At 43.1% G+C, this 27,834-nt stretch overlaps 1 protein-coding gene across 1 annotated transcript in view; it reads right to left on the bottom strand.

Annotated features, from left to right (window-relative positions):
* Positions 1 to 20,718, bottom strand: part of CFAP47 (cilia and flagella associated protein 47) — a 583,307-nt gene extending 562,589 nt beyond the window's left edge. The window contains exons 1-5 of the mRNA XM_087721802.1: positions 20,416 to 20,718; positions 19,277 to 19,428; positions 18,284 to 18,399; positions 2,221 to 2,359; positions 1,297 to 1,525 (exon numbers count right to left, since the gene is read on the bottom strand). Coding sequence (XP_087577928.1) covers positions 1,297 to 1,525; positions 2,221 to 2,359; positions 18,284 to 18,399; positions 19,277 to 19,428; positions 20,416 to 20,601 — 822 coding nt within the window. The 5' untranslated portion in view covers positions 20,602 to 20,718. The remainder of the gene's footprint in view (positions 1 to 1,296; positions 1,526 to 2,220; positions 2,360 to 18,283; positions 18,400 to 19,276; positions 19,429 to 20,415) is intronic.
* Positions 20,719 to 27,834: the final 7,116 nt, after the last annotated feature.

Raw genomic sequence — 27,834 nt, 5'->3', positions numbered from 1 at the left:
ACCAGGTTTAAAGTAAGTGCCGTGCCCCCTACCAACGTCTCCAGCCTTTCAGGAGTGAGTGAGTTTGTGTGTGTATGTGTCCTCGTGCACAGGGAGGGAGCTATCCAGCAGCAGGGGCTCCACAGCTGGTCCTCCAGGAAAAAGGTGTGGCAGTGGGGCACCAACACCTGTAGCATGCAGAGTCAGAGGGAGGCACATGATGTAGACCACCAGACGTGTCTGCTCCATCCCATGTGGCTGGAACGGGCAGGCAGCTGCCTGGCACATCCAGCAGGCCAGACCACTTGCTTCTCCCCTGCGCCTCTGTGGGCTGAGACAAGTTTAGGCAGGGGGTAGGGCCGCTGCTGCCCATCATCATCGACCCGCCTACTCTGTCCCATCTGTTTTTGCTTATGGTTGGAGAGCAGGTCGCTGCTGGTCATCTCCTCAGCCCCCTTGCCAGTCTTGCCCTTGGCTCCCACATGGAGTATGTTCCACTCATGCACCCAATGTAACTCAGCACTACTGTGAGCCACTGCCACCACCAAGGCCGCCAGCAACATCACCCACATGAGTGATGTCAACTGGCTACGTCCCCAGGCCCCACCCAGTCAGCCATGATCACCCTGGCCATGCCCCTCCTCCACCACCACCCCACCCCCCATAGGACAACCACAATGCTGATCCAGCCCTCAATGAAATCAAATTTGACACCCCTGGCTTCAAAACATGACAAGCATAACAAAAAAAAAAGTAATACATTTGAACAATTATTATTCATCAACAAATGTCCATTAATATGACAGGCATTTATATGTCCATGCACTTCAGAAATCCCAAAACTATTACAACATTCATCTGATGTATTCCTACAACTTTCACATGACACCTTAAGGGTAAATAATAAAGTCATATAATGTCAAAGCAATGGATTGGTTTTAATGCCACTTTAACATATTGTTCCATGTTTTAACATTTCATTTATTTGTGAGAGAGGTCAGAAGTAAATTTGTGGACAATAGTAGAATGTAATTTAAAACTGCCTTTTGAAATGGCTTTTGAACATTTATACGAACTGTGTTTAAAAATACAACGCCCAAATCTGCCCTATAGTTTACTCTTACCTTTTCACATTATATTATCAAGTGCAAGAATCATAGGAACTCTCATTTATATACAAATAGTAGCCAAAATGTAAAACAGTAACAATCTTTATTTCTCCTTTGATAGCTTCTAAGTATGATAGAGAGGAAAGGGAATTCTTCTGAAAAAGAGATAGGTGTTTAAAAGCAGGACTAAAATCAAGAGTTTCCTTACCATCTCTCCACCAACAGCATTATCCATCAAGACTGCCACCCAATCCATAGGCTCTGGACTTTTATTGTGAAGAATAACTTCCTCTATCTTGGAGGTTCCAAAGTAAACATATCCAAAATTAACACACTGGATAGTATTTGAGTGAGGCACACCTAAAACCTCAAGAACTTGTTCCACAATATTGGCTTTGATCTTTATCACAGCAGTGGGCACTCCCTGCAACTCCACACTTTGGATAACAACAGATTAAAAAAAGGAATTTTGGGCTTCAGGCAATCATAAATTAATAATGCTACATTAAATCATTTGGAATTTAAGATATAATTAACATATTTCATATATACACACACACCTGAAATTTATAACGGTTGTCTATTTGTAACATTCAATGTTTTGTATCAGAATACTAAGTGCTCTGAATATTACATATTAGAAGAATTTACTAATTCATCATTATCCCCAATTTGGAATAATAAAGGAAACACCACATTTCAATAAAGGAAAGATTTTTTAAATAAGGCTTCAAATTAGATTTTACTGAGAATTGAAGTTTACCTTTGCATTCTATCTAAATAAAATTAAATAATCTGAGACTGATACCCAATGCACTGAGCTCTGTCATTTAATTTATTTAATCACATCCATCCATTCTTTAGATAGGAAATTGAGTGTATGTAATAAAAAAGATCTATCATTTGGTCAAATTGTTATTACATACACACTTTGAATTGACAATATTTTTACTTATTTCACTGACCCAAATATTGTAGTCAAACATATCAAGGCAGTGAAAGAGCAAATAATACTACAGTAAATGTAAGAAGCATACAGCATATGCTTCCATTTATTTATATGTATCATAACATTTAATTCAAGAAGTAAATTAAAAGAGACAACATTGCAATTTAAATATACTACACTTACGTGGCTAGTTGATTAAGTATTTTGGGTACATCGGTACATATCTCTACTTTTATCAATTTCATTGTTTTTGGTTCTATCACGCCACTGATTGGTGCTATAATAATTGGAACACTTCCTCTATATTTTATGTGAAATGTACCTTAAAATATAAAAAAAATATAATAAAAACAAAACCATTTTAGTTGATATATGATAAAAGGCTCACAATAACATTACCTTATGATTGTACCTTATGGCTGTACCTTATGATTTGTGATGAATGTATCTTTTCTTTTATGTACACTGAGAGCATATGAACCAGACAATTTCCTTGTGTGTCAAATCACACATGGCCAATAAAGAATTCTATTCTATGCTATGCTATGCTATGCTATGCTATGCTATAAAAGGATCACAATAACAGCATGATAAGATACATCATCAAGATGCATCATCTCATCAAGATTCTGTCTTCCTCAGCTCTTTCTCAGTCATATTTGTATGATAATGTGGATGAATAATGTGAGTTGTTTCCTTTTATTGTTAACAATCATTATTGTTTTTGGAAAAGTCATAGTTCCAAGTTTATAAAAAGCGGTTTTGCTGCAGTTACAGTTAATGTATACTTATACATTCCTCTGAGGTAAAGCTAACAATAAATGTTAAAGCCAAGCAATCATACAATCAAGCAGAACTGCAGACTCCTCTCATTGTACATACAACCATAGAAATGAAAGAATGTAAAATTTAACAATTATACAGTCATGGTTCCGAGTAATGCTCCCAATCAATTAATGACTCTAAGGTTGTGGCTTTTCTCAAAGATCCTGTTTATTGGGTACATCATATCGGCAAGTTCAAATGTGAAATCAACTCTGAACAATTCCCACACTTTGATATAATTAAAGAATAGACATTGTCCACCCCCCCCCCCTTTTGTCACAGGTCATGTTAACCAACCAAGCAGGTGATGAACTTCTCATCACTCCCTCCTGCAATTGCTAGATTCAGCTGACCTTCATTCTCATGTGTTTTATCGTTGTTATTTCTGGCACTGTAGAGGAAAACATTCTACATTCTTTACATCCCCCTCCCCCCATATGCAGAGGAACTTAGAAATGAAGCAAAGTATAGCTTCATCTAGAGTCGTTTCGAGAGTTGACTTATACATCAATCATTATACATTGCACTGGTTAGAATGCAGTATTGTAGGCAACATTGGTCCCTAGCCAGGAGTTTGATCCTGACCAATTCAAGATTGACTCAGCCTTCCATCCTTCCTTTTTTTTGTGTGTGTATATATATTTTTATTTTTCATTTTCATTTTCGTACACTCACATGTATACACCATACAGTATTAAATAATAATTGCATCAATTCCTCTTGTCAACAATGCCCCAGAAAATAAAAGCCCAATATACCTCTTCCATTCTCCATACACCTTTCTTCCACCACCCTCCAACTTTCTATCTTCCCTCCATCATCCCACTCTACCCTACTTCCCCTCCCCCTCTACCACTCCTCTCTCCAAATCCGCTCCCCCCCTTCCTTTTCGCCTTCCCCCCCACCCTCTCTCCCATCCTTCTCTACCCATCTTTCTTCTTTCCTACTCCTACTCCCCTTGGTGTATTTCCACTATATGTTAATGTACTTGGCTTATCCTATTTTTAAAGAAAAATTAAAGAAAAACAGTATCCCTCCCCCCACCCTCCATCCCCCCGACCCTCCACCTCCTTCCCCCCCCAACTTCCCAGAACCCGTACACGGTATAGATTTTTAACAAACAGTCTAAAATCTATTGAGAAAAAAGAAATAAAAAAATTAATAACATCTCTACATTGATCTTAGCTTCTTCTTGCTAAGCTAACTTTAAACAATTTAAATCATTCCTGATCTTAAGCATAGGCTAACTGGAATTTCTTGGTCCCGTATTTATTTTGTATATAGTCAATCCATTTTTTCCAGTCTCGTTTATATCTCTCATTTGAGTGATCTTTAAGATATGCCGATATTTTAGCCATCTCGGCTAAATTTGTAACTTTCAATGTCCATTCTTGAGTTGTAGGCAGGTCTTCCTTCTTCCAGTATTGTGCCACCAATAGTCTTGCTGCCGTTATTAAGTGCAGGATCAAGTTAGTCTCTACCGCTTTAAAGTCAGTACTTATACCTAGCAAAAATAACTGAGGGGTAAACTTTATCCTTCTTTTAAAGATATTTTGCATAATCCACGATATTTTTATCCAAAATGCCTTAACCTTTTGGCAAGTCCACCATATATGGAAATAGGTAGCATCGAGAGAACCACATCTCCAACATTTGGGTTGTAAATTTGAATACATAGAAGCCACCTTTTTAGGATCTAAATGCCATCTATAGAACATCTTGTAAAAATTTTCTCTCAGGTTTTGAGCTTGTGTAAATTTCACATTTCTGACCCAAATTTTTTCCCATGTATCCAACATTATTGGTTCTTCAATATTTTGAGCCCACTTTACCATACAATCTTTAACTAACTCTGTTTCGGAATCTATCTGTATTAATACATTATATATCCTCTTTATATGCATTAAACTTTGATCTCTTATTTGTTTAAATAAGTTGTCCTCAATTTGGACAAAACCAATTTTTTGATCTATGTTCCACCTGGCCTGTAATTGCCCATACTGGAACCATGTTTGAACTGCCTTCTCCTCTTTTAATACCTCTAAGGATTTTGCTCCCAACTATCTTGGACTTTTCTGGCCTTTAAGAGGAGGACTCAACCTATTCCCCCGTAAACCCCGCCCGGGTTATAGCTGGACTTCAGCCATTCTGAACACTAAGAACTATTTAGCCTTGGCAGGCTTCGCACCTTAATTTTTAACTTTTAGAGCAATTTTTCTTTCTATTCTTTTTCTTCTCTTGTCTTCTTTCTTCCTTTGTTTGGGATATGTTTGGAAGATGCGTATGATTGTGTGAATGTGCCCACTTTTACTGCCCTATTTTGCTGTATTTTATGTTTTTTAACTTACGTGGGGATTGGTTGAGTGAACGAATGAGTGTGTCTGATTCGGAGGGCCTGGCAGGGAATGCGGGAGCTATAGGTGTGGTTGGGGGGACCACGGACACGGGAGTGGGTCGGAGCATTACGGTCGTAACGGGGAGGGGCAGATATGGCGGGGACTTTAGGGCTGGCCATTACCGGGGAAGGAGGGCTCGCTACATTACAGCGATACCTCCTTCCGGCCCTATGAGTCCCACTCCGAGACCAGATGGCGCGAGTAATAAGCACCCTGGTCTCTGGCTGTTGTCGCTAAACGCCAGGTCTGTAGTTCACAAAGCTCCCCTCATCCGGGACTTAATTTTAGACGAGGGGGCAGACCTGGCGTGTATTACTGAAACCTGGCTGGGCCCGGAGGGAGGAGTCCCCCTCGTAGAGATGTGCCCAGAAGGATTTCAGGTGCTTCATCAGCCGAGAGCTCAGGGAAGGGGTGGGGGTGTGGCTATTGTTATTCGGGAGTCTTTAGTTCCTCGTAGGATCCCTGCTCCGGAGCTTGTCGGGTGTGAGTCCCTGCTGGTGAAGTTGGACCTCAAGGGTCAAGTGGGCCTGCTGTTAACGTACCTGCCTCCCAACTGCATTGCAGCAGCCCTCCCCTCGCTCCTCGAGTCGGTAGCCGAGCTAACAATTGAGTTCCCCAGGCTTATGGTCCTGGTGGATTTCAATTTGCCGTCGCTCGGTGAACACTCTGATGGGGCGCAGGAGTTCATGGCTTCCATGACAGCCATGGGCTTGACCCAGGTAATTCGGGGCCCAACCCACTCAGCGGGTCACACGCTTGACCTCGTATTCCTCTCGGAGCAGTGGACTTGTGATCTTGGTCTGAGGGGTAATGAGATCATACCCCTGTCGTGGTCAGACCACTGCCTACTGAGGCTTGACTTCCGGAGACCAAACCCCCACTGTGGGGAGGAGGAACCAACCAAGTGGTTCCGCCCCAGGCAACTTATGGAGCCTTTGAGGTTCCAGACGGAGCTTGGGGTTATTCCTGATACTCTCGCCCACAGTCCGGTAGAGACTCTGGTTGCTGCCTGGCACTCGGCAGCATCGGAGACCCTGGACCGGATTGCGCCACTACGGCCACTCCGAGGTGGTGGATCCCGGAGGCCTCCTTGGTTCACCGAGGAGCTCCGGGAGAGGAAACGCCGAAGGAGACGCCTAGAGCACCTGTGGAGGTCCGATAAATCCGAATCGAACCGAGCACTTTTAACAACTTGCACCAAGGAATACATCAGGGCACTTAGGGCAACAAAAAGATCATATATTGCCTCCTTAGTTGCGTCCGCCGAGTCTCGTCCAGCCGCCCTGTTTAGGATAATCCGTTCCCTCTTAAATAAGAGGGATACGGGGGACCCCTTGCAGGGTAGGGCTGAAGACTATGCCCAGTTCTTGGCGGAAAAAGTTGCTCGGTTTCGGTCGGATTTGGACTCCACCTTTGCAGATCCAGCCAAGGCACGAGTGGACGATTTGGTAGACCATCGCTGGGTTGAGTTTCAGGATGTTACCCCCGGGGACGTGGACAAGGCCATGAGGGCTGTGAGCGTCTCCACCTGTGTACTGGACCCGTGTCCCTCCTGGCTGGTTGCTAACAGCAGGGAGGTGACACGGGGCTGGATCCAAGCGGTTATTACCGCCTCGCTTCGGGAGGGGCACTTCCCCGCCGCACTTAAAACGGCGGTGGTGAGACCCCTCCTGAAGAAACCATCTTTGGATCCAGCCGTACTTAACAATTACCGTCCAGTCTCCAACCTCCCCTTTATTGGGAAGGTTGTTGAGAAGGTGGTGGCCTACCAGCTTCAGCGGTCCTTGGAGGAAGCAGATTACCTTGACCCCTTCCAGTCCGGCTTCAGACCTGGTTACAGCACAGAAACCACTTTGGTCGAATTGACCGATGATCTCTGGAGAGCCAGGGATGGAGGCCACGCCTCCATCTTGGTTCTTCTTGACCTCTCGGCGGCTTTCGATACCATCGACCATGGTATCCTTCTGCAACGACTGCGGGAGGTGGGGGTGGGAGGCACTGTTTTGCAGTGGTTCTCCTCCTACCTCTCGGACAGGTCGCAGTCGGTGCTGGTTGAGGGACAGAGATCGACCACGAGGCCCCTAACATATGGGGTGCCGCAGGGGTCGGTCCTGTCCCCCGTACTATTTAACATCTACATGAAACCGCTGGGCGAGATCATTCGGAGGCACGGGATAAGATACCATCAATATGCGGACGATACGCAGCTGTATCTGTCCGCCCCGTGCCAACTCAATGAAGCGGTGGACGTGATGAACCAGGGTCTGGAGGCCGTCAGGGACTGGATGAGGGCAAACAAGCTTGTACTCAACCCCGAAAAGACCGAGTGGCTGTTGTGTTTCCCTCCCAATAATTTGGCTTGTGTTCCATCGCTCAGGCTGGGGGACCAAATTTTACACCCCTCAGACAGGGTTCGCAACTTGGGAGTCCTCCTGGATCCACAGCTGACCTTTGATTACCACCTGTCGGCTGTGACCAGGGGGGCATTTGCCCAGGTTCGCCTGGTGCGCCAGTTGCGACCCTACCTGAATCGGGAGGCTCTCACAACAGTCACTCGCGCCCTCGTGACCTCTAGGCTGGAGTACTGCAACGTGCTCTACATGGGCTGCCCTTGAAGAGCATCCGGCGGCTTCAGCTAGTCCAGAATGCGGCCGCGCGAGTGATTGTGGGTGCACCTCGGTTCGCCCATATAACACCTATCCTCCGCGAGCTGCACTGGCTACCTGTTGATCTCCGTGTGCGCTTCAAGGTGCTTCTTACCACCTATAAAGCCCTTCATGGTAGTGGATCTGGGTACTTGGGAGACCGCCTCCTGCCAATTACCTCCTCGAGACCTATTAGATCTCACAGATTAGGCCTCCTCCGAGTGCCATCTACCAGCCAGTGCCGGCTGGCCACTACGCGGAGGAGAGCCTTTTCAGTAGCAGCTCCGACCCTTTGGAACGATCTCCCCATGGAGATTCGTACCCTCACCACCCTTCAGACCTTCCGCACAGCCCTCAAGAACTGGCTATCCCGTCAGGCCTGGGGGTAAAGATTTGATTCGCCCCCACCCGAATGCTGAATGAATGTTGTTTATTTTTTAATTACGTGTTATGTTATATGTTACTGTATGTATTCCCCTCCCATATAAGTTGTTAGCCGCCCTGAGTCCCCTCAGGGAAAAGGGCAGCCTATAAATAAACTTATTCCTATTCCTATTCCTATTCCAAAGGACAGCCCTGACTTGTACCCTTTCCAATTTGAAAGGATTCTGTTAAACTTCCATTGACTATAATTTGAGCTGTTTGTTGTTGATATATTGCTTTAATTGACTGTAAAAAATTATCTCCTATCTGCTTTTGCAATATCTTCAGCAAAAATTGCCAATTAACTCGATCAAAGGCTTTCTCAGCATCCAGAAATATGAACGCAGCAGGGATTTGATTGTTCTTTCCCAAATATTCTAATGCATTAATAATTAATCTAACATTACTTTTCATCTGTCTCCCTTGTATAAAACCTGTTTGATCAGCGTGTATCAATTGTTGAATAACCAGCATTAACCTATTTGCTAGTATTTTAGTAAAAAATTTGTAGTCTACATTAAGTAATGAAATAGGTCTGTAGTTATTTGGTTGAGTAGTATCTTGATCTTCTTTGGGTATCAAAGATATAAAGGCTGTCTTCCATGAAGGAGGTACCTTACCTTCCATTTGAATCTTATTAAATAATTCTCTAATAGGTTCTACCATTTCCAATTGTAAGTTTTTATAGTAAGCCGCTGTCAAGCCATCTGTGCCTGGTGCCTTCCCTGACTTTAACTGTTTAATTACCTGTAAAATTTCCCCCGAGGTTATTGGTTGATTCAATTTTTGCCTGTGTTCTTCTTTAACTAAGGGTATTTTTTGTTTATCTAGGTATTTTTCTATATCTAAACCATTAATTTTATCCCCCTTATACAACTCTGTAAAAAATTCCCGAAATGCCTTTTGAATCTCATCCTGTTGAAATACCTCCTTCCCTTTGTAGGTCAATTTAGATATATTTCGAATTTTCTTTTTTTTCCTAATCTGATAAGCTAACCACCTGCAAGGTTTATTTGCATTACAGAAAGTATTGTGTTTTGCGTATAACAAACTGGTGACTACCTGGTCAGAGATCAACATATCAAATTGGGATTTTAGTATGGTGATTGCTTCCTTGACCTTTGTATCGCCTGGATTCATTGTTAACTCCAGCTCTTTCCTCTTGACTTCCTCCTCCAACTCTGTTCATTTAACCCCTTGTTTTTGTCTATGTAATTTATTTATATTTATCAATACTCCTCTCATATACGCTTTGCATGCATCCCATACAAATTCCATAGGTGTATCCTTATTCATGTTAAAAACAAAGTATTCAGTTAGCAATTTTTTACAATCATTGATATACTTTTCATATCTAAATAAGTTTTCATTCAATCTCCAAGACCTTCTTGCCTGTACCACCCCTCCCAATTTCATCCAAACTGGGTTATGATCCGAAAGGACCCTAGCCGCAATCTTTGTCTTCTTCACCCTAGAAAGCAAATCATTAGTGGTTAATATGAAATCAATCCTAGAAAAGGATTGATGCCTATCAGAAAAAAAGGTAAAATCATATTCCTCTGCATTTCTTTCTCGCCAGATATCTCTCAGTTCAAAGTCATGCATCATTTCAAAAAAGGATTTAGGTAGTTTTGCTCGTATCTTAGTGTTTGGGCGAGAGGTCTTCTTATCTCTCTTGGTATCTATAACACCATTCCAGTCACCCACTAATATACAAGACCTATAATCCCACTGTACTAATTTAGCATGAAGATTTCTATAAAAACCGTCTTGCTGTTAATTAGGAGCATAAATTCCCTAAAACAATGTCTTTTCCCTTCTAGGATTAGATCTAATGCAATGTACTTTCCATAGGGATCTGCTTCAATTAATTCAGCTTTCATATCTTTTCTTAAGTATACAACTATACCATTTTTCTTTTCCATAGCTGAAGCTACAAAATGTTGACCGAATCTTGGGTTACTCAGATATTTTTGATCGGTTGATTTAATATGAGTTTCTTGTAAACAAATTGTATCATTCTTGAACTGTTTAAGATAGTGAAATATTTTCTTTCTCTTCTGTGGAGAATTCAATCCGTTGACATTCCATGTTAAAATCTTAGTTGTCATCTTTGGTTAGCTGAAGCTTTTTTATAGCCTCCTGCATGGCCTGTTTAACCTTTGGCCTAGCTCCTCCCACTGCTTCTGAGGTTGTTGCTGTGGCTCCTTGATCGATAGCCGGTAGTTGTTGCGGTTGTTGCATTTTAACTTGTTGCTCCATTCGTCTAGTAATCATATGGCTAGGTCTCTGTTCCATAACACCTTGCGCTTCTAGAAGAGAGAGATGATCCATCTTATCTGGTAGTTGTGTGATTTGCCGTCTGTCTTGTCTTTCTTGTGATCTTTCTCTGGGTCCAGAAGGTGCAGGATGTCCAACCTTCAAAATATTATGGTGGAAATCTCGGGCTTTCCATACGGAGTTGAGACAATATCTCTGCCTGTCCAGTGTAAGTATGATGCCAAATGGCGCGTCCCATCTGTACTGTATCTGATGATTTCTAAGTTCTTCAACTAAAAAGGCATAATCTCTCCTGGCTCTTAGCATTTCAGGTGGTATCTCTTTCAAAACAGTCAGATCTTGACCCCCAATCTGGAGCTTAGTTTTATAAGACTCTTGTAATATCGTGTTTCTGAGCTCTCTTGTAGTGAAATATATAACAATGTCTCGAGGAAGCTGCTTCTGCTTTGCCACCCAAGAGTTCACACGATAAACTTTATCGATTTGCCAGTCAAGCCCCTGTCTTCCCACCAGATTATCAAAAGCTTCTGAAAGAATCTGTTTCAGGTTTTCCTGTTTTTCTTCACGCAACCCCCTTACTCTTAATGCGAGTTCCATTTGTCTGTACTGTATCATAATAATTTCTTTTTCAGCATTTTCAACTTTTTGTTGCACCACCTCTGTTTTCGATGTCAAATTAGTATTAGCTTGATTAAGATCCTCTAAACTATCTTCAACTCCTGAAACATGTTCTGTCAGTACAGTTACAAGCCCCAGCATATCATCTTTAATTTTAGCAACCCTGGCATCAATTTTATCATACAAGTCCTCCTTAAGTTCTTTTATCTCCTCTTTTATCTCCCCTTTTATCTCCTCTTTAAAATCTTTCAGTTTGTTTTCCACTTTAATTGTCAGCATGTTATGAGCTTCACTCAGTTCTCTCAGGAAGAGTTCTGTCGTTAGTAACTCTCCAGTAGGGGGCGTAGAGGGCGGTGGCTGCGACTTTGTACCAAGTATTGGCGATGTGCTTCTGGGGGCTGAAGGAGGGGGTTTCAAATTAGGATTTGGTTTTGAGGCCATTCCAAGTTTTATCTTCAAGCAATTAGAAAGACTCTACTGGCCCGCTATACAGTTGTGGAAAGAGGAACTAAATCACCACTTTATTTTGGGGTGTTTTAAAAAAAAAAAAAAAAAAAACTTCGTAGTACTTTGCAGAAGGTTTCAAAAAATAAGCATTGTAATGAAACAGTTCAGCATATTCATCACCGTTTTGAATGTCTCTATATTAGCAAAGAGTCTTTTAAAAGTGAAACTAATTAGTAAAGATCGGTTGGCCGGCTGTGAGGCAAAATAATAAATCACTCCCCTCCTTTGAAGTTTTGAAACTCCGTAAAACCAGATAAACATTGTTACTCAGCAATTCAACTGGCTCGTCACCATTTTAAGTGCCTCTTTAAATAGAGAAAATAACGGAAGAGGATCTTGTAAAAAAGAAGCTAGGATTTAAATAAACAATTAATGCTCTCGCATACGAGTTCTGCTCGTTTTGAAATCAAGTAATTCAATCTTTGTTCTGAGTGGGAGGGACGCTTACTTTGTGCTGCAAAGCAGCTGGAGATTTCCAGCACGGAACAGTTCTGCCTTCAGCTGCCCCCCCCCCTCTTCGCAGACACAGAAGCTGCAAAGATCAGAAAGGCATTTGCTCGACAAAACTTCTCTCCTTCCCTTCTTGCCCGAAGAGTAAGGTGTCTGTCAGATGTCTGATAGATGATCATCTAAACAGATAACGCGACTGGTAACTCGGGAGCAGCTATGTTTAGCTGCTTCCATCAGTAAGTCCTGCCCAGGAAGTCTCAGCCTTCCATCCTTCCAAGGTCAGTAAAATGAGGACGCAGATTGTTGGGGGCAATATGCTGACAATGTATAGTGGGGCAAAAAAGTATTTAGTAAGCCACCAATTGTGCAAGTTCTCCCACTTAAAAAGATGAGAGGCCTGTAATTGACATCATAGGTAGACCTCAACTACGAGAGACAAAATGAGAAAACACATCCACACAATCACATTGTCTGATTTGGAAATAATTTTTTTGCAAATTATAGTGGAAAATAAGTATTTGGTCAATATCAAAAGTTAATTTTGATATGGCACAGTGGTTAAATGCAGCACTGCAGGCTACTTCAGCTGACTGCAGTTCTGCAGTTCGGCTGTTCAAATCTCACCAGCTCAGGGTTGACTCAGCCTTCCATCCTTCCGAGGTGGGTAAAATGAGGACCCGGATCGTTGTTGGGGGCAATATGCTGACTCTGTAAACCGCTTAGAGAGGGCTGAAAGCCCTATGAAGCGGTATATAAGTCTAACTGCTATTGCTATTAATCTCAATACTTTGTTATATATCCTTTGTTGGCAATGACAACGGTCAAACGTTTTCTGTAAGTCTTCACAAAGTTGGCACACAATGTTGCTGATATGTTGGCCCATTCCTCCATGCAGATCTCCTCTAGAGCAATGATGTTTTTGGGCTGTCGCTGGGCAACAGGGACTTTCAGCTCCCTCCAAAAGTTTTCTATGGGGTTGAGATCTGGAGACTGGCTAGGCCACTCCAGGACCTTGTAATGCTTCTTACAAAGCCACTCCTTTGTTGCCCGGGCGGTGTGTTTGGGATCATTGTTATGCTGAAAGACCCAGCCACGTTTCATCTTCAATGCCCTTGCTGATGGAAGGTTTGCACTCAAAATCTCACGATACATGGCTCCATTCATTATTTCCTGTACAAGGATCAGTCGTCCTGGTCCCTTTGCAGAGAAACAGCCCCAAAGCATGATGTTGCCACCCCCGTGCTTCACAGTAGGTATGGTGTTCTTTGAATGCAACTCAGCATTATCTCTCCTCCAAACACGTCGAGTTGTGTTTCTACCAAACAGTTCTACTTTGGTTTCATCTGACCATATGACATTCTCCAATCCTCTTCTGGATCATCCAAATGCTCTCTAGCAAACTTCCAACGGACCCGGACATGTACTGGCTTAAGCAGGGGGACATGTCTGGCACTGCAGGATCTGAGTCCCTGGCATAGTATGTTACTGATGGTAGCCTTTGTTACGTTGGTCCCAGCTCTCTGCAGGTCATTCACCAGGTCCCCCTGTATGGTTCTGGGATTTTTGCTCACTGCTGTTGTGATCCTTTTGACTCCACGGGGTGAGATCTTGCGTGGAGCCCCAGATCGAGGGAGATTATCAGTGGTCTTGTATGTCTTCCATTTTCTAATTATTGCTCCCACAGTTGATTTCTTCACACCAAGCTGCTTGCCTATTGCAGATTCAGTCTTTCCAACCTGGTGCAGGTCTACAATTTTGTTTCTGGTGTCCTTCGACAGCTCTTTGGTCTTCACCATAGTGGAGTTTGGACTGTGACTGTTTGAGGTTGTGGACAGGTATCTTTTATACTGCTAACAAGTTCAAACAGGTGCCATTAATACAGGTAATGAGTGGAGGACAGAGGAGCCTCTTAAAGAAGAAGTTACAGGTCTGCGAGAGCCAGAAATCTTGCTTGTTTGTAGGTGACCAAATACTTATTTTCCACCATAATTTGCAAAAAAATTATTTCCAAATCAGACAATGTGATTGTGTGGATTTGTTTTCTCATTTTGTCTCTCATAGTTGAGGTCTACCTATGATGTCAATTACAGGCCTCTCTCATCTTTTTAAGTGGGAGAACTTGCACAATTGGTGGCTGTCTAAATACTTTTTTGCCCCACTGTAAATCGCTCAGAGTGCTGAAAAGCACTATAGAACAGAAAAATCAGTCTAAGTGCTATTGCTATGCTTTAGCTATATAATGAAAACTAAACATTTAAGCCTGTCCCAAAGGTACTTTTTCAAGAGGCAACTGAACTTCGTTTTTTCTTTTGAAGACATTTCACTTCTCATCCAAGAAGCTTCTTCAGATCTGACAGGATAGAGGGGAATGGAAGGATTTGTATTCCTTGCAGACAGCTGGTAATCTGCATCATTTTAGAAAATCCTTGAAACACTTGGAGATTTATCTGTGTCCTGAGTAGTGCTCCTGGTTCCTGTAGTCTGCAATATTTTCTCTGGAAATCCATTGCTACTCCCATAGGAGTGTTCATTCCAAACTGTATAGCTAAATGTCTGTAGAGATTCTCAGTCATCCAGGTCATGGTTGTTCCAAAGGTGTTTTTTCAGGAAGCAACTGGACTTTTTTGTTTTTTCTTTGAAGATTTTTGGCTTCTCACCCAAGAAACTTCTTCAGTTCTGACAGGATAGTTAGGACAAGATAGTGGCAAATGATCAGCTGTCTGCAAGGAATATAAATCCTTCCATTCCCCACTATCTTGTCAGAGCTGAAGAAGCTTCTTGGATGAGAAGCCAAACATCTTTAACTGAGAATCTCTATACATTTACCCCTGTCCATTTCTTCCCCCTTATTTGTACTGGCAGCTTGCAAATCCCCCTCACAATATATTACAGGAAAAGAAATGCAGAAACAAGACTTCTTGATATTGTCCTTACTCTGGATTACTCCACTCCCTGCTTACACTTGAAGTGAAGTGAAGACTGCTTTTCCAATAAGCATAAGACAGAGGATGCTGCCAACTTCTAAAGTGTTGCCATGACTATTATCAGGCTGGCATGGAAGGAGAAATTCCATGCATGCCTTCCATGCAGATCTCATGTCTACAGCCTAGTTGGAGAATATGAATTATGACAAAGGACAGAAGGGAGGGGATTACAGGGGTAAAGTTCAAACGCAATTAAGCAAAAGCAGTTTTGGCTCCACAGGAGTCAACACCAGAATGTTGATCCTAATAAATGATTGGATCTTTTTTTAACTTTGTCTGGAGGCTCGTAAATTAATTAGGTCATCTTCTGGGAACTTCACAGATGCTAGTTAATTGTATATTACTGCTTATGGGAGTGTATCATTTTATATCATTTGCATGATGTTATATTTCCTTATTTTTCATTCACAGGAGGAAAAAAGACCAATGTCAAACAAGTATCATACCATCACAATGCAAGTGCCAGCCCTTTTATACATCCATTATGAGTTGCAGGTATAAACAAAAAGAGAATTGTGCTGTCACAACACTAGTTTTGTCATATATACTCTGTGTGTGTGTGTGTGTGTGTGTGTGTGTGTGTGTGTGTGTAGGTAGGTAGGTAGATACGTACGTACCATATTTTTCCGAGTATAAGACGCACCGGTACAAGACGCACCAAGGTTTTGACGACGGTTTTTTTTAAAAAGTAGGTAGGTAGATAGAGGGAGAGAAAGATAGAGAAATACAGTAGGTAGGTAGGGAGAGAGAGTAGTTAGGTAGATAGGTAGATAGAGGGATAGAGAGAGAGAGAAAGAGAGAGAAATACAGTAGGGAGGGAGAGGGAGGGTAGGTAGGTAGGTAGAGGGATAGAGAGAGAGAGAGAACTAGAAAGAGATAGATAGATAGAGAGAAATACAGTAGATAGGTAGGGAGAGAGAGGGGGGGTAGTGTTCTGACCCCCCCCCCTTTGTCCCACACCAACACACACTCCGAGCCAAAGATAAGTTACGGCATTTAATTAATAGACAGACAGGTCCTTGGCAGCAAATCGGCACAGACAAGCTTGGGCAGCAATCCAGCACAGATAAGCCGTGGCAGCAATCCAGCCTGCCAAGCTCACAATAATGTTCTCCGACATTAGTTCCTGCGTTGACTTCTGCAAAAGGGGTGTGTGCACAAGCATTCCTTTTATAGTCTGGAGAGGTAGGTAGGTAGGTAGATAGGTAGAGGGATAGAGAGTGAGAAATAGAAATATATAGATGGATGGATGGATGGATGGATGGATGGATGGATGGATGGATAGATACAGTAGATAGGGAGGGAGGGAGAGAGAGGGTAGGTAGGTAGAGGTATAGAGAGAAATAGAAAGAGAGAGAGAGAGAGAAATACAATAGGTAGAGAGAATGAGTAGGTAGGTAGGTAGGTAGGTAGATGTTTCCAGGTGTATTTATCCATATGCTGGAGAAGGAAATTGCTGACAATCTGCAGACCTAAGACTTTTTTTCTGCTGGCACAGCTTTTGATCAATGTAATTCTCATCAAGTTAAAGAGCTTTCCAAAAGGGGGGGGGAAAGGTTTTGCACTCTGCAAACCTCCCCAAAATAGCCCGTTTTTCGTGAAAATGGTTTCCTTTTTTTCAAAAATAAAGGCATGAATAACCTTGGAGGGGGGGGGTTTGTAGAGTGCTCTTGGGGGGGGGCAAAAATGAGCAAAAAAACACCAATTTTTCTCAAAAACGGGCCCATTTTTTGTCAAACAAAATTGCATGCAGCGCCTTATGGAGGTTTATAGAGTTCTGCTGGGGGCTGGGGGACAAAAAACAATCCATTTTTTGCTTATTTCTGCCCTCCCCAGCTCCCAGGAGCTCTCTGAAAGTCTTCACAAGGATATGCACGGCAATTTGGGTGAAGGGGGAGAGGCTTCAGGAGGCAAAAAATGCTGTATTCGATGTATAAGACGCACCCAGATTTTCAGCCTCTTTTTTGAGGAAAGAAGGTGCGTCTTACACTCCGAAAAAGTATATACCTTATGTATGTGTGTGTGTGTGTGTGTGTGTGTGTGTGTGTGTAAATATATACGGGATGTATGTATGTATGTATGTATGTATGTATGTATGTATGTATGTATGTATGCATGCTTGCTTAATGGTTAAGACATCTGCCTAAGATGTAATACAGCACAGGTTCGAATCCCAGTAAGGGTATGGCTAGCTGATGAGAGCTAAATAGCTTGAAATAGATCTATACTAGTCTCCCTTTATTTATTTATCAGCAGAAATACAACACAAAATGTAACAAAGGCAACAGTAAAATTATTGGGCTTTCTGTCGTGATGGACTTTTTTGATGAGCCGATTGACAGATGATGGAAGCAGTTAGCTTCCTCCCATAATTGTGGCTTACCAGGGGTTGTGACACTAAATATATACCTTCTTCCCTGGCTTCAGCTGATAAGGAGGAGACCTGTGGCTTAATGGCTAAGACGTTTGCCTAAGATGCAATACAGCACAGGTTCGAATCCCAGTAAGGGTATGGCTAGCTGATGAGAGCTAAATAGCTTGAAATAGATCTATACTAGTCTCCCTTTATTTATTTATCAGCACAAACACACACACACACACACACACATATATATACACATACATACATACATAAACACACACACACATACACACATACATATACATGCATGTGTGTATACATATACATACACACATGCACACACGTACACACACATACATACATATCCCCCGTGTGATGGGGAAAGTATAAAAAGTAGCTCATGCAATAGAACATTGCTACTACAGGGATTTCACTGTGAAATCACTCATAAAAGCATTTACCAGGGATAAACAACAGATTCAAGTGTTGATAATATATTAATAGTTGAGATAAACTATTGTAAAATAAAGCATTTTCATATTCTGATTAAAGCATTCAGTCTTAACATAATGTATGCCACGATTCAAATCTAGTTAATATCCTAAATCAAAGCACAATATGATTTACCATGTTGCATGAAAGCTGCAGCCATTGAGGTATGTCATTTTTGTTTCTGCTTTAGTGGGTTCATATTTCATGCTGAACCAAAAATAAATTTCAAGCGTGTACAGCTACTAAATGCCATAAAATATTTACCTGGGGATGAGCCATAGTTTGTGATTTTGGTTACTGCATGTATTATTTTACTGTTCGCAATCACTGTTCCAAAATTTATCTCAGGTTCAATTTCTAAGAAACAACATGGACGTAATCTGCAAAAAAAGTGTATTTTATTGGTTTTATATCATTGTATTGATTTGATTTTTAAATACATTTCAAGGGAAATAAAGTATTTTAGACTTTTTCAACAGATGCACTACCTTTCTTAAATTAGTACTTATGTTGTTACTTTTTTTAAGTAATAAGCACGATGAAAACATATTAATTTGCAACTGCATTTCATTTAGCTTGAAATTATTTTCATGTCAAAATATTTTAATATTTATTGCCTATTTCTATATAATATAGAAGCAAACTCGATGCACTTCAAAGCCATTGGTACTCAATGCATTTTGATGTGAAAATTTTGCTCCAGTGTTCATAGTACCACTCTATATGACTTTAGTATTACATAAACTCACAATACTTGGTGTAAGAAATACTGCCATATTTCACACATAACAAAGCAAATTTAACAAAACACATTAAACTAAGAACTTCTGGAACTGTGTTAGGAGTCATAAGCACTTATAAGTAGGGTTAATGGTTTTTTCTAACTCTGATTGGCCTTGCACAGACAAAATGAAGAAATAATCAGAATTTGTTCCAGGTTTTGCTCCACATTAGTAAAAGACAAATGGGCTGCTACATTATAACAAAGATTGAGACCCCCTGAATTACATAGGTTAAAATTGTAATTATTAAGTGTGGCATATTTTTTATTTACCCAATGCTACTCTAATTAAATAATTAGGTTCAGTTGGAGGTCATATAAAATTATTTTAGGGGTTTGGAGAGCCACAAATTTTATTTTACAACTTCCTGTTTTAAAATGAAGTAATCATCACAACCATTTGTTGGGGTTTAGTGTTGTGCAAATGCTTGCCAAATATTTAACCAACAGTAGTGTTTTATATTGAGATGTCATACCCAATCAGAGGAATTTCAATTACTTTTTTCTCTACATGAAGGAGGAGCCTATCATGAAAGTCTTCCTCACTGTCCGGACGATATTCCACAGTCGCTGTTATGTAAAGGCCAGAAGCAACAGGTTTCTTTGGATTTTCCATAATTAGTTTGAACTACAAAATTAAGAAATCATTCAATTTAGGAAAAGTTATCTGAACTTGAGAATCTTCACCACTATACAGCTTCACCATAGAGCAAATTATAATGCAAATAAAAATTGATGGAGAGGGGTGGGAACAATAATGTAAGAGGAAGTACTGAGATAGTGTGAAACTGTATCATAAACATAGGAAATATACAAACAAATATGAAAGAGGAAGTACCAATTAGGAAGGTCACCTGCTTTTTAAAGGGACTGTAATCTCATTCATGCCTCCTATTCACCTTGAACTATTTACCCTGTAATATCTTGTAAGCTTCTTTCCCAAACTTACATCGAGATTTTGAGTATCTTCCATCTTTTCCAGTCACTGAGTTTTTATGCCTGTTAATAATCTGAAGATGACATAGTAACAGATCTAGCAACAGATTCAAAAATGGTATAATAAATCTGAATTACTAGACAATATTGTGCTGATTCAAAATTATGTATTTCCTGTTAAATTGTAACTTTTTATTGACTGAATTCTTATTTCATCTTACTATTTAACTATCTTTGTTCAAGATTGCAGACACGTATGTTTCTAACCTATAAATAACTGGAGGAATCAAAACTATCCCCCGCTCCATATGCTAATCATAGAGCAAGAAATAATAAGCATGGCTCTTCAAAAAGAATTAGTGAATCCCAGTAACCCACTCAGTATCCTTTTTTCTTTAAGTATGCCTCCCTGCCAAAGATGGACATCCAAATTAAAGGTCTCTTGGTAAAGAGGTTTCTCATTAGAACTCATTGGGTTTGATGCTGCTGAAACAAAACGAATTCCTCCAATATGATCCGCACACAGGCTAAAAAAAAACAAGTTTGTTCGGAATCTTCAAAAATAACTAATTTCACGGTAAAGGAGCATGAGGATTCCCAAGCCTCAATCAGGTCCTGACTAAGATTTCCAACTTCTTCGCTCCACTCCCTTAATGAGACTGCCTTGTTCCCGCCCCACCTGAGGCCGTTCCGGAGGTAGTAAATGAAGCGAACAGCTGCGTTTCTGTAGGTTTTGGACGCTGAGCAGCGCTCTGTAAGATCTGCCTGGCATCGCATCCACGAAGCGCAGCTCGGGGGGCATAATCCGCACTCCGGCAACATCCATGGACCCGCCAGTTTCCAGCTTGCCTCCGCGGGAGCTCATGGCGGCCTTCAAGCTAGTCAACTTCGTGAGCCGAGAGTTCCTGTCTCCAAAGAGACGCAAGCTTCTTTTCCAATCAGCGGCTGGAGAGCTGTTGCTCCGCAACTGGAATCCGTATTCTGATTGGCGACCAGGCTTTAGCCTGAAATTCTGCCCTTGAACGCGGAGCCCCCCTTCTCCCACCATAAAAGGGAGTCCCTGTCCTGCAAAGGGAAAGAGGAGGCCGTTCAATGTCAAGCTAACCAGAAACACTTGGGGGGGGGGGGGTAAGCTTTAGTTGGTGCTTTTTGCACCTGTCGTTTTATGTTCTAGAGACAAAGGCATTTCATCTATTATAAAGTAAGGACAAGAATCTGATCAAGTGGAATTTCTTTTTTTAAGAAGTTTTTTTTAATTTATTTTCAATTTTAAAAATATAAACATTCCATAAGCAGTGGGTCGTCTGGGTACAAATATTTCTGTGCAGCATTCTTCCAAAGGTTACGTTGAATATTTAATACATTGTAAAGCTCTACATTTCCTTCTTAACATATATTCTAATAAAAATACAATTGTAAGGTTTGAGAATACATCCAAATCACAATGAGCCAAACATGAGACTTCAACGGAGGCTGAATAACAATCACAGTTTAATCTTTGATCAAAGTTTAAAGACACGATGGTCAGTTGTTCCCAACATATCCCAAGGATATGCAGGGAAGAATTACCCTTCAGAGAAGGTGTAGCTCCTTTTTATACAGTTAGAAACATCATCACTATTTTTATCAGTCTTATCTCTTTGCTGTTCCCACGATTGGCCATTTGGCCCCCTATTGTGAAGGGCACAGATCTAAGGTGAGATACCTTCTTAGGCAGAAGTGGGACAGATCAAATGTGTCAACACCTGTGTTTACAGCTCTTTACAGCCCCATTCCGGGGTAGGTTCTATCCCCATAGATTGCAGATTGATAAGAGTTCAAATGGCCAGGATTTGACATTTGCCAGATATGTTACAAGTACAAGGCATAATATATGCGTGTTACAGAAAATAAATATTTCTACTAAAACCAACAAGTTTGCATCCTTATTACTATTCCCCTTCCAGTGACGTGCGGTGACGGTTACCGTTGGTGAGGCAAGACCGCAGCAGCGGCGAGAAGCAACGTCCCCGGCACTCTGTCCGACAGGCGTCTCGCATTTATGGTGGACATAAACGCGAGACGCCTGTCGGACACAGTGGCGGGGGTGTTGCTTCTCGCCGCCGTCGTGCTCCATCGCCATGCCCCCACCCCGCCTCCTCCGACAAACAATCCTGATGCCCCGGCCTGCAGCCAGCCCAGCACCGAGCCTGGACTCACCGCTCTTCTCCTCCTCCTCCTCCTCGTCCCTGCTCGGTGCTGGGCTGGCTGCAGGCCGGGGCATCAGGATTGTTTGTCGGAGGAGGCGGGGGCGGGGGCAAGGCGGTGGAGCGCAACGGCGGCGAGAAGCATCTCAGATGGAGCCAGGACACCCGGAAGACAAGCCGGCACTTAAAGGCATGCCAAAGTGCCGGCTTGTCTTCCGGGTGTCCCGGCTCCATCTGAGATGCTTCTCACCACCGTCGCACTCCCCCGCCTTGCCCCCGCCCCCCACCTCCTCATACGGACAGTCACAATCCTGCTGCCCCAGCCTGCAGCCAGCCCGCCCGACCTGCTCCCTGCCTGGACTCACCACTCTCCTCCGCCTCCTCCTCCCCGCTCGGTGCTGGGCTTTAAAGGGGTCTCCCCTCCCCAGCCAGCCAGCCCACCCAGCCAATTCCTCCCACCACCACCACTGTGTCCAACAGGCCAGGTGTCTCGCATTTATGGCGGACATAAATGCGAGACACCTGGCCTGTTGAAACACAGCGGCGAGAACGTCCCTGCTGCTTCCGTGCTCCGCCGCCTCGCCCCCCTGCCTCCTCCGACCCCACCGCTGTGAAGAAAGAAAAAAACACACACACACAAACCTCACAATAAAAAAATATTTTTTTTATTAAATTACAAAATACAAATTAAATTACAATAAATTTGACCCCCCCCCTCCCTCCGTCTGATCCACCTTTTCCAGCTGTGGAAACTCTCTCAACTCTCCTCTTGTCCGCCCAACGTAGGCGTGCTCAACGTAAGCTCCTAAGGCATGATTCGCTGCTCCCCGATCAGGAGGCGGGAGAATCAGTGCCTCTTTTGCATATGAAAGTTTTCGCTTGTTAACTCCTCCTTAACTTTTAAAAGACGAACAATTCCTTAGGCAAAAGAGGCCCCGAGTTCTCTGGCCTCCTCCCATAGTTAACACTGAGAGCAGACACCAAGCCACTGTGACTTTGAATCTGGTAGCAACTACCCTGGCTTTAATTATTTTTTAAAAAAATATTTAAAATTCTTCCTTTCCCTCAGGAGACTGGTGAGGCCCCGCCTCCCCTGCCTCTAGTGACTGCACGTCCCTGTCCCCTTCACAATCATAACATTAAACATAGTTATTCTCATAATACGAGTACTAACAATTGTCATTTTATTCTTATCTCTATCTTGATACATTTTCTATCTTCTTCTATTTTCAATTTCCTTTTTTATCCTCTAATCATTGATAAAACACTCCCCATCCCTGTAACAATCAGTTCTTTCTCCTTAGTTAGTCTATTCATTTCTGCATATTCTAATATTTTCCTAATCACCTTCTTATCAGTAGGAATCTCTCCACTTTTCCAATTTGTGCAAATACAATTCTAGCTGCAGTTAAAATATGAATAATTAAATATATATTCTCTTTATCATAAGTTACAAGTAATATCCCCAACAAAAATATTTCTGGTTTTAGCTCAATACATTCTTTAATCATCTTTTCCAACCATATCTTTCTTTTTCTCCAGTACTTCTTTGCTTCTCCACATGTCCACCACGTAGGATAGTAAGATCCAGGTGTCTGGTGGCACTTCCAACATTTAGCTCATTTGTCTTTAAACATCTTTGCCAACCTCTTCCGCAGAAGATGTCATCTATAAAACATTTTGTATTAATTCTCTTTATATGCAGTTGACATTGTTAATTTACAATTTCTGTTCCACAATTTTTGCCATTTATCTAATTTTATCATATAACCAAAAATTTTCACCCATACTGTCATTGTCTCCTTTACTTGTTCCTCTTCTAATTTTATACCCAATAAGTGTTCTGTCCCAAGCCTCTACAATATATACGGATGCAGACTTGGCTGTCTGCCACAACTAAGGAGGGAGATAAGCAACCCCTTGGCTGGGAGTCCAGAAAGCTATCTCTATGAAACAAAGCTTGAACTCATGAAATTCTCCTAATCTTTCTCTACAGCTGGATCAGTAAATTGTTGCTTCCTGCAAAATTCCCCTCCCGTCGCCCCACCTATAAGCTCTCTGGGAGGGGCCAATCAGTAGCCACCTGTTCCTATTTCCTTCTGTGACCGTTTTTCCAAAGCTGCTCCCTCCTTCTCGCAGCCCTATGCTTACGTACGTCAGGGACAGCCTCCCTCTGTTCTTCCTCACTGCTCCCTGACTCATACACCACCTGATGGCCAACAGGCCTCTCTAGTCCCTGCTATGACTCCGAACACCCCCCAGAGTCTTCCCCAGCCTCCAGGGCAGTCCCATAGTGTTCATCGCTGTCAGATTCCACCAACAGCTCAGCCGGCCACTGTTGGACCACAACACTATCCCACACCACAGGGCCCTTCCCCCGGGTCTGATGCTCAGGGTGTGGCCTAGATGGGAATTGATCATGGAAGGCCTGCACCAAAGCAGGTGCGTGCACGGAGGTCGCATCCTCCCAGGTAAAATCCTCCAGCCGATAGCCCTTCCATTCAATCAGGTATTGGAACCGTCCTTTCAGCCATCGGGAATCCCGGATACTGGCAACTTCATTCTCGGGCGGCTACCCATCATCACAAGGTTCTGGCTGGGGATGATCTGGTTGGTGAAGAGGACAAGCCGGCCGTTCAGGAACAAGGAGAGATCGATGAAAGACCGGATGGACTTGCATCGAACGTGGCAATGTCAGGCTATAGGCGATCAGATTGATGACTGCTTCAACAGGAAACGGGCCAAGGTAATGGTGGTCTAACTTTTTGAACGGCCAGTCTGACGGAAGGTGTCTAGTGGACAGCCACACTCGATCCCCCAGAGTCAACGCCAGTGTCACGCATCGAGACCTGTCCGCAACTCTCTTATAGTCCTCCTTTGCTTTATCCAGATATTGTCGCACCACTTGATGGATTGCCTGTAGTTCCGACAGAAAGTCCTTAGCTGCGAGGACCGGTGAGTTGATTGGTGTGAGGAGAAAAAAACCAAGGATGATACCCTACATTGGCCAAGAAGGACGTAGTTTGGGTGGATGTGTGCTGTGAGTTATTGAATTCAAACTCTGCTACTGCCAGGTAGTCTGCCCAATCATTTTGCTGCTGATTCACAAAACAGTGCAGGTACTGCTCCAAGATCCCAATCACTTTCTCCGTCCCTCTGTCGGTTTCTGGATGGTGCACCGAGGACAAGCAGATTTTTACACCCAAGGCCTTCATCAGCCCTTTCTAAAACTGGGCTGTAAATTGCATTCCTCTGTCCGACACGACCCTGTCAGATAGGACGTGCAGCCTGAAAACATGTTGGATAAACATGCGGGTGGTGGTGCGGGCTGTCGGTAATCCCCGACATGGGATAAAATGTGCCGTCTTCGTCAACTTGTCTACCATTAGGTCCATCAAGAAGTCCATAGAAATGGCCCCCAGGGTCTCTTCGATGTCGGCAATGGCTGGGCTCCCATCGCTTAATTGGCCTGCTGATACCGAACATGTCTTCACGTAAGATTATACGATCATGTCATAATCGGGGCCATCAGTAGGTACGGGAGGCCAGATTCAAGGTCTTGAAGAGGCCAAAGTGCTCCACTGCAGGATTATCATAGCACTGGGATAGAATAAGTCCCCAAAGTGGCCTCACTGGCACATAGAGTCTGTTTCGGTACCGCAAGGGTTCATCAGTGAATGTCCATGGAGAAGTAGGCCCCACCTCTGCCTTCAATTTTTCTACCCAATTGTCATGCCACTGCGCTTCCCGTATCTGAGGCTGTAAGTCCACAGGCTCCTGAACTGCGGAGAAGGACTCTACGGGCAAAACTGTCTGGGGTGGAATCTCGTCTTTGGTACAAGAATACTCGGGTTTCTGTGACAGTGCATCTGCCCTTTAGTTGCGCGCACTGGGGATGTATGTCACACAGAAATTGAACCGTGCAAAGAAGAGGGACCACCGAATCTGGTGCTGGTTCAATTTGTGCGGTCTTCAAAAATTCCAAATTTCTATGGTCCGTCCAGACTTCAATTTGATGTCTGCCCCCCCTCTAAATGATGCCTCCAGCCCCAAACACCACCTTAATGGCTAGTAACTCCTTCTCCCAAATGGTATAATTGCGCTTGGAAGAATTGAGGTTCCGCGAATAATAAGAGCAAGGGAAGAGGGTACCACTGGAGGCGTGAGCCTGAAGTAATACCAGTCCAATAGCGATATCTGATGCATCCGCCTCCACTACAAACAGATGGTGAGGGTCAGGATGCTTCAAGATGGGCTCTTTCAGGAAGGCCTGCTTCAAGGCCTGGAACGCTTGTTGCTTGGGGGCACTCCAGTGAAATGGAACTTTCTTCTGAAGGAGCCAAGCAAGGGGCTCAGTCAGGGAACCAAAGCTGGAAATAAAAGTCCGATAATAGTTGGCAAACCCAAGGAGTTGCTGGACATCCTTCACTCGCCAAGGAGGTTGCCAATTATGCAAAGACTCAACCTTGCCCAGCTCCATCGCAATGCTTCAGGAGAGATACGATGCCCCAGGAACTCGATGGTGGACTGCCAAAACTGGCACTTCTCCAGTTTTGCATACAAGCGATTCACACGGAGCCATTGTAGGACCAGGCATAGGTGCTGCCGATGACTCTCCCAGGAGGATGAGTAAATTAGAATGTCATCTAGATAAATAACGACAAACTAGTCCAAAAGGTCCCGAAGATGTCGTTCATAAAATGTTGGAAGACGGCAGGGCCATTGGTCAGCCCAAAGGCATGACCATATACTCAAAATGCCCATACTTGGTGCCGAATGCTGTCTTCCATTCATCCCCGGGCTGGGTCCGGACAAGATCCACACAGATCCAATTTCGTGAAAACTGTAGCCTTTCTGAGCTGCTCCAACAGTTTAGGAATAAGGGGCAGAGGATATCGATTGTGCACCGTGATAGAATTAAGTTTACGGTAGTCACAACATAGTTTCAAATCTCTGGTCTTCTTTTTGATGAACAAGACCGGGGCAGACTGGCGAAGACAAGGCTTGGATAAAACCCAAAGTTAGGTTTTTATCCAAAAAGTCCCGCAGTGTGGCCAACTGTGGATCTGATATCAAATACAAATGACCCACGGGGAGTGGTATGTCCGGAATCAAATCGATGGAGCAATCATATGGCCTGTGGGGTGGCAATTGGTCTGCTTCTTGTTCACTGAACACGTCCGCAAAATCTGCTATGTTGGAAGGCAAGGATACCCTAGGTGGACTCAGCAACTGGCCTGTACAGATTTGACAGTTGTGGTCCACACATTGCAAGGCTGGAAAAGTGACAAGATTCTGGGACCAGTAGATTTGTGGATCATGCACCCGAAGCCAAGCCAAGCCCAAGACCACAGGGAAATGCAAGCCAGAGGTAGTGTAGAAGTGGATGGCTTCCTCATGAGCCCCAATGACCAAGGGCAAGGGTTGCGTGGCGGCCTTGATAGGCCCAGACAGAAGCACCCAACCATCAATGGTCTCCACCAGGGACGTGCAGTCACTAGAGGCAAGGGAGGCGGAGCCTCCCCAGTCTCCTGAGAGAAATGAAAGAGTTTTAAATATTTTTTTTAATGAATTAAAGCCAGGATAGTTGCTACCAGATTTCAAGTCACAGTGGCTTGGTGTCTGCTCTCAGTGTTAACTAGGAGGAGGCCAGAGAACTCGGGGCCTCTTTTGCTTAAGGAATTTTTCGCCTTTTAAAAGTTAAGGCGGAGTTAAAAAGCAAAAGATTTAATATGCAAAAGAGGCACTGATTCTCCCACCTCCTGATCTGGGAGCAGCGAATCATGTCTTGCACTTGAGCGACTGCACAAGTGCAAGGGTGATTCTGGAGAGGTTTTTCTTTCACCAGCCACCATTTCTTCTGCAGCCAGCCCAGCACCGAGCGGGGAGGACGAGGAGGAGAAGAGCAGTGA

Source organism: Thamnophis sirtalis, unplaced genomic scaffold (genome assembly GCF_051295495.1).
Source record: "Thamnophis sirtalis isolate CommonGarterSnake01/CBP01778 unplaced genomic scaffold, rThaSir2_p1.2 scaffold_8, whole genome shotgun sequence".
NCBI classification, from domain to species: Eukaryota; Metazoa; Chordata; class Lepidosauria; order Squamata; family Natricidae; genus Thamnophis; species Thamnophis sirtalis.
The sequence above is the reverse complement of the archived record's forward strand: the minus strand, read 5'-3'. Positions and strand labels throughout refer to the sequence as shown.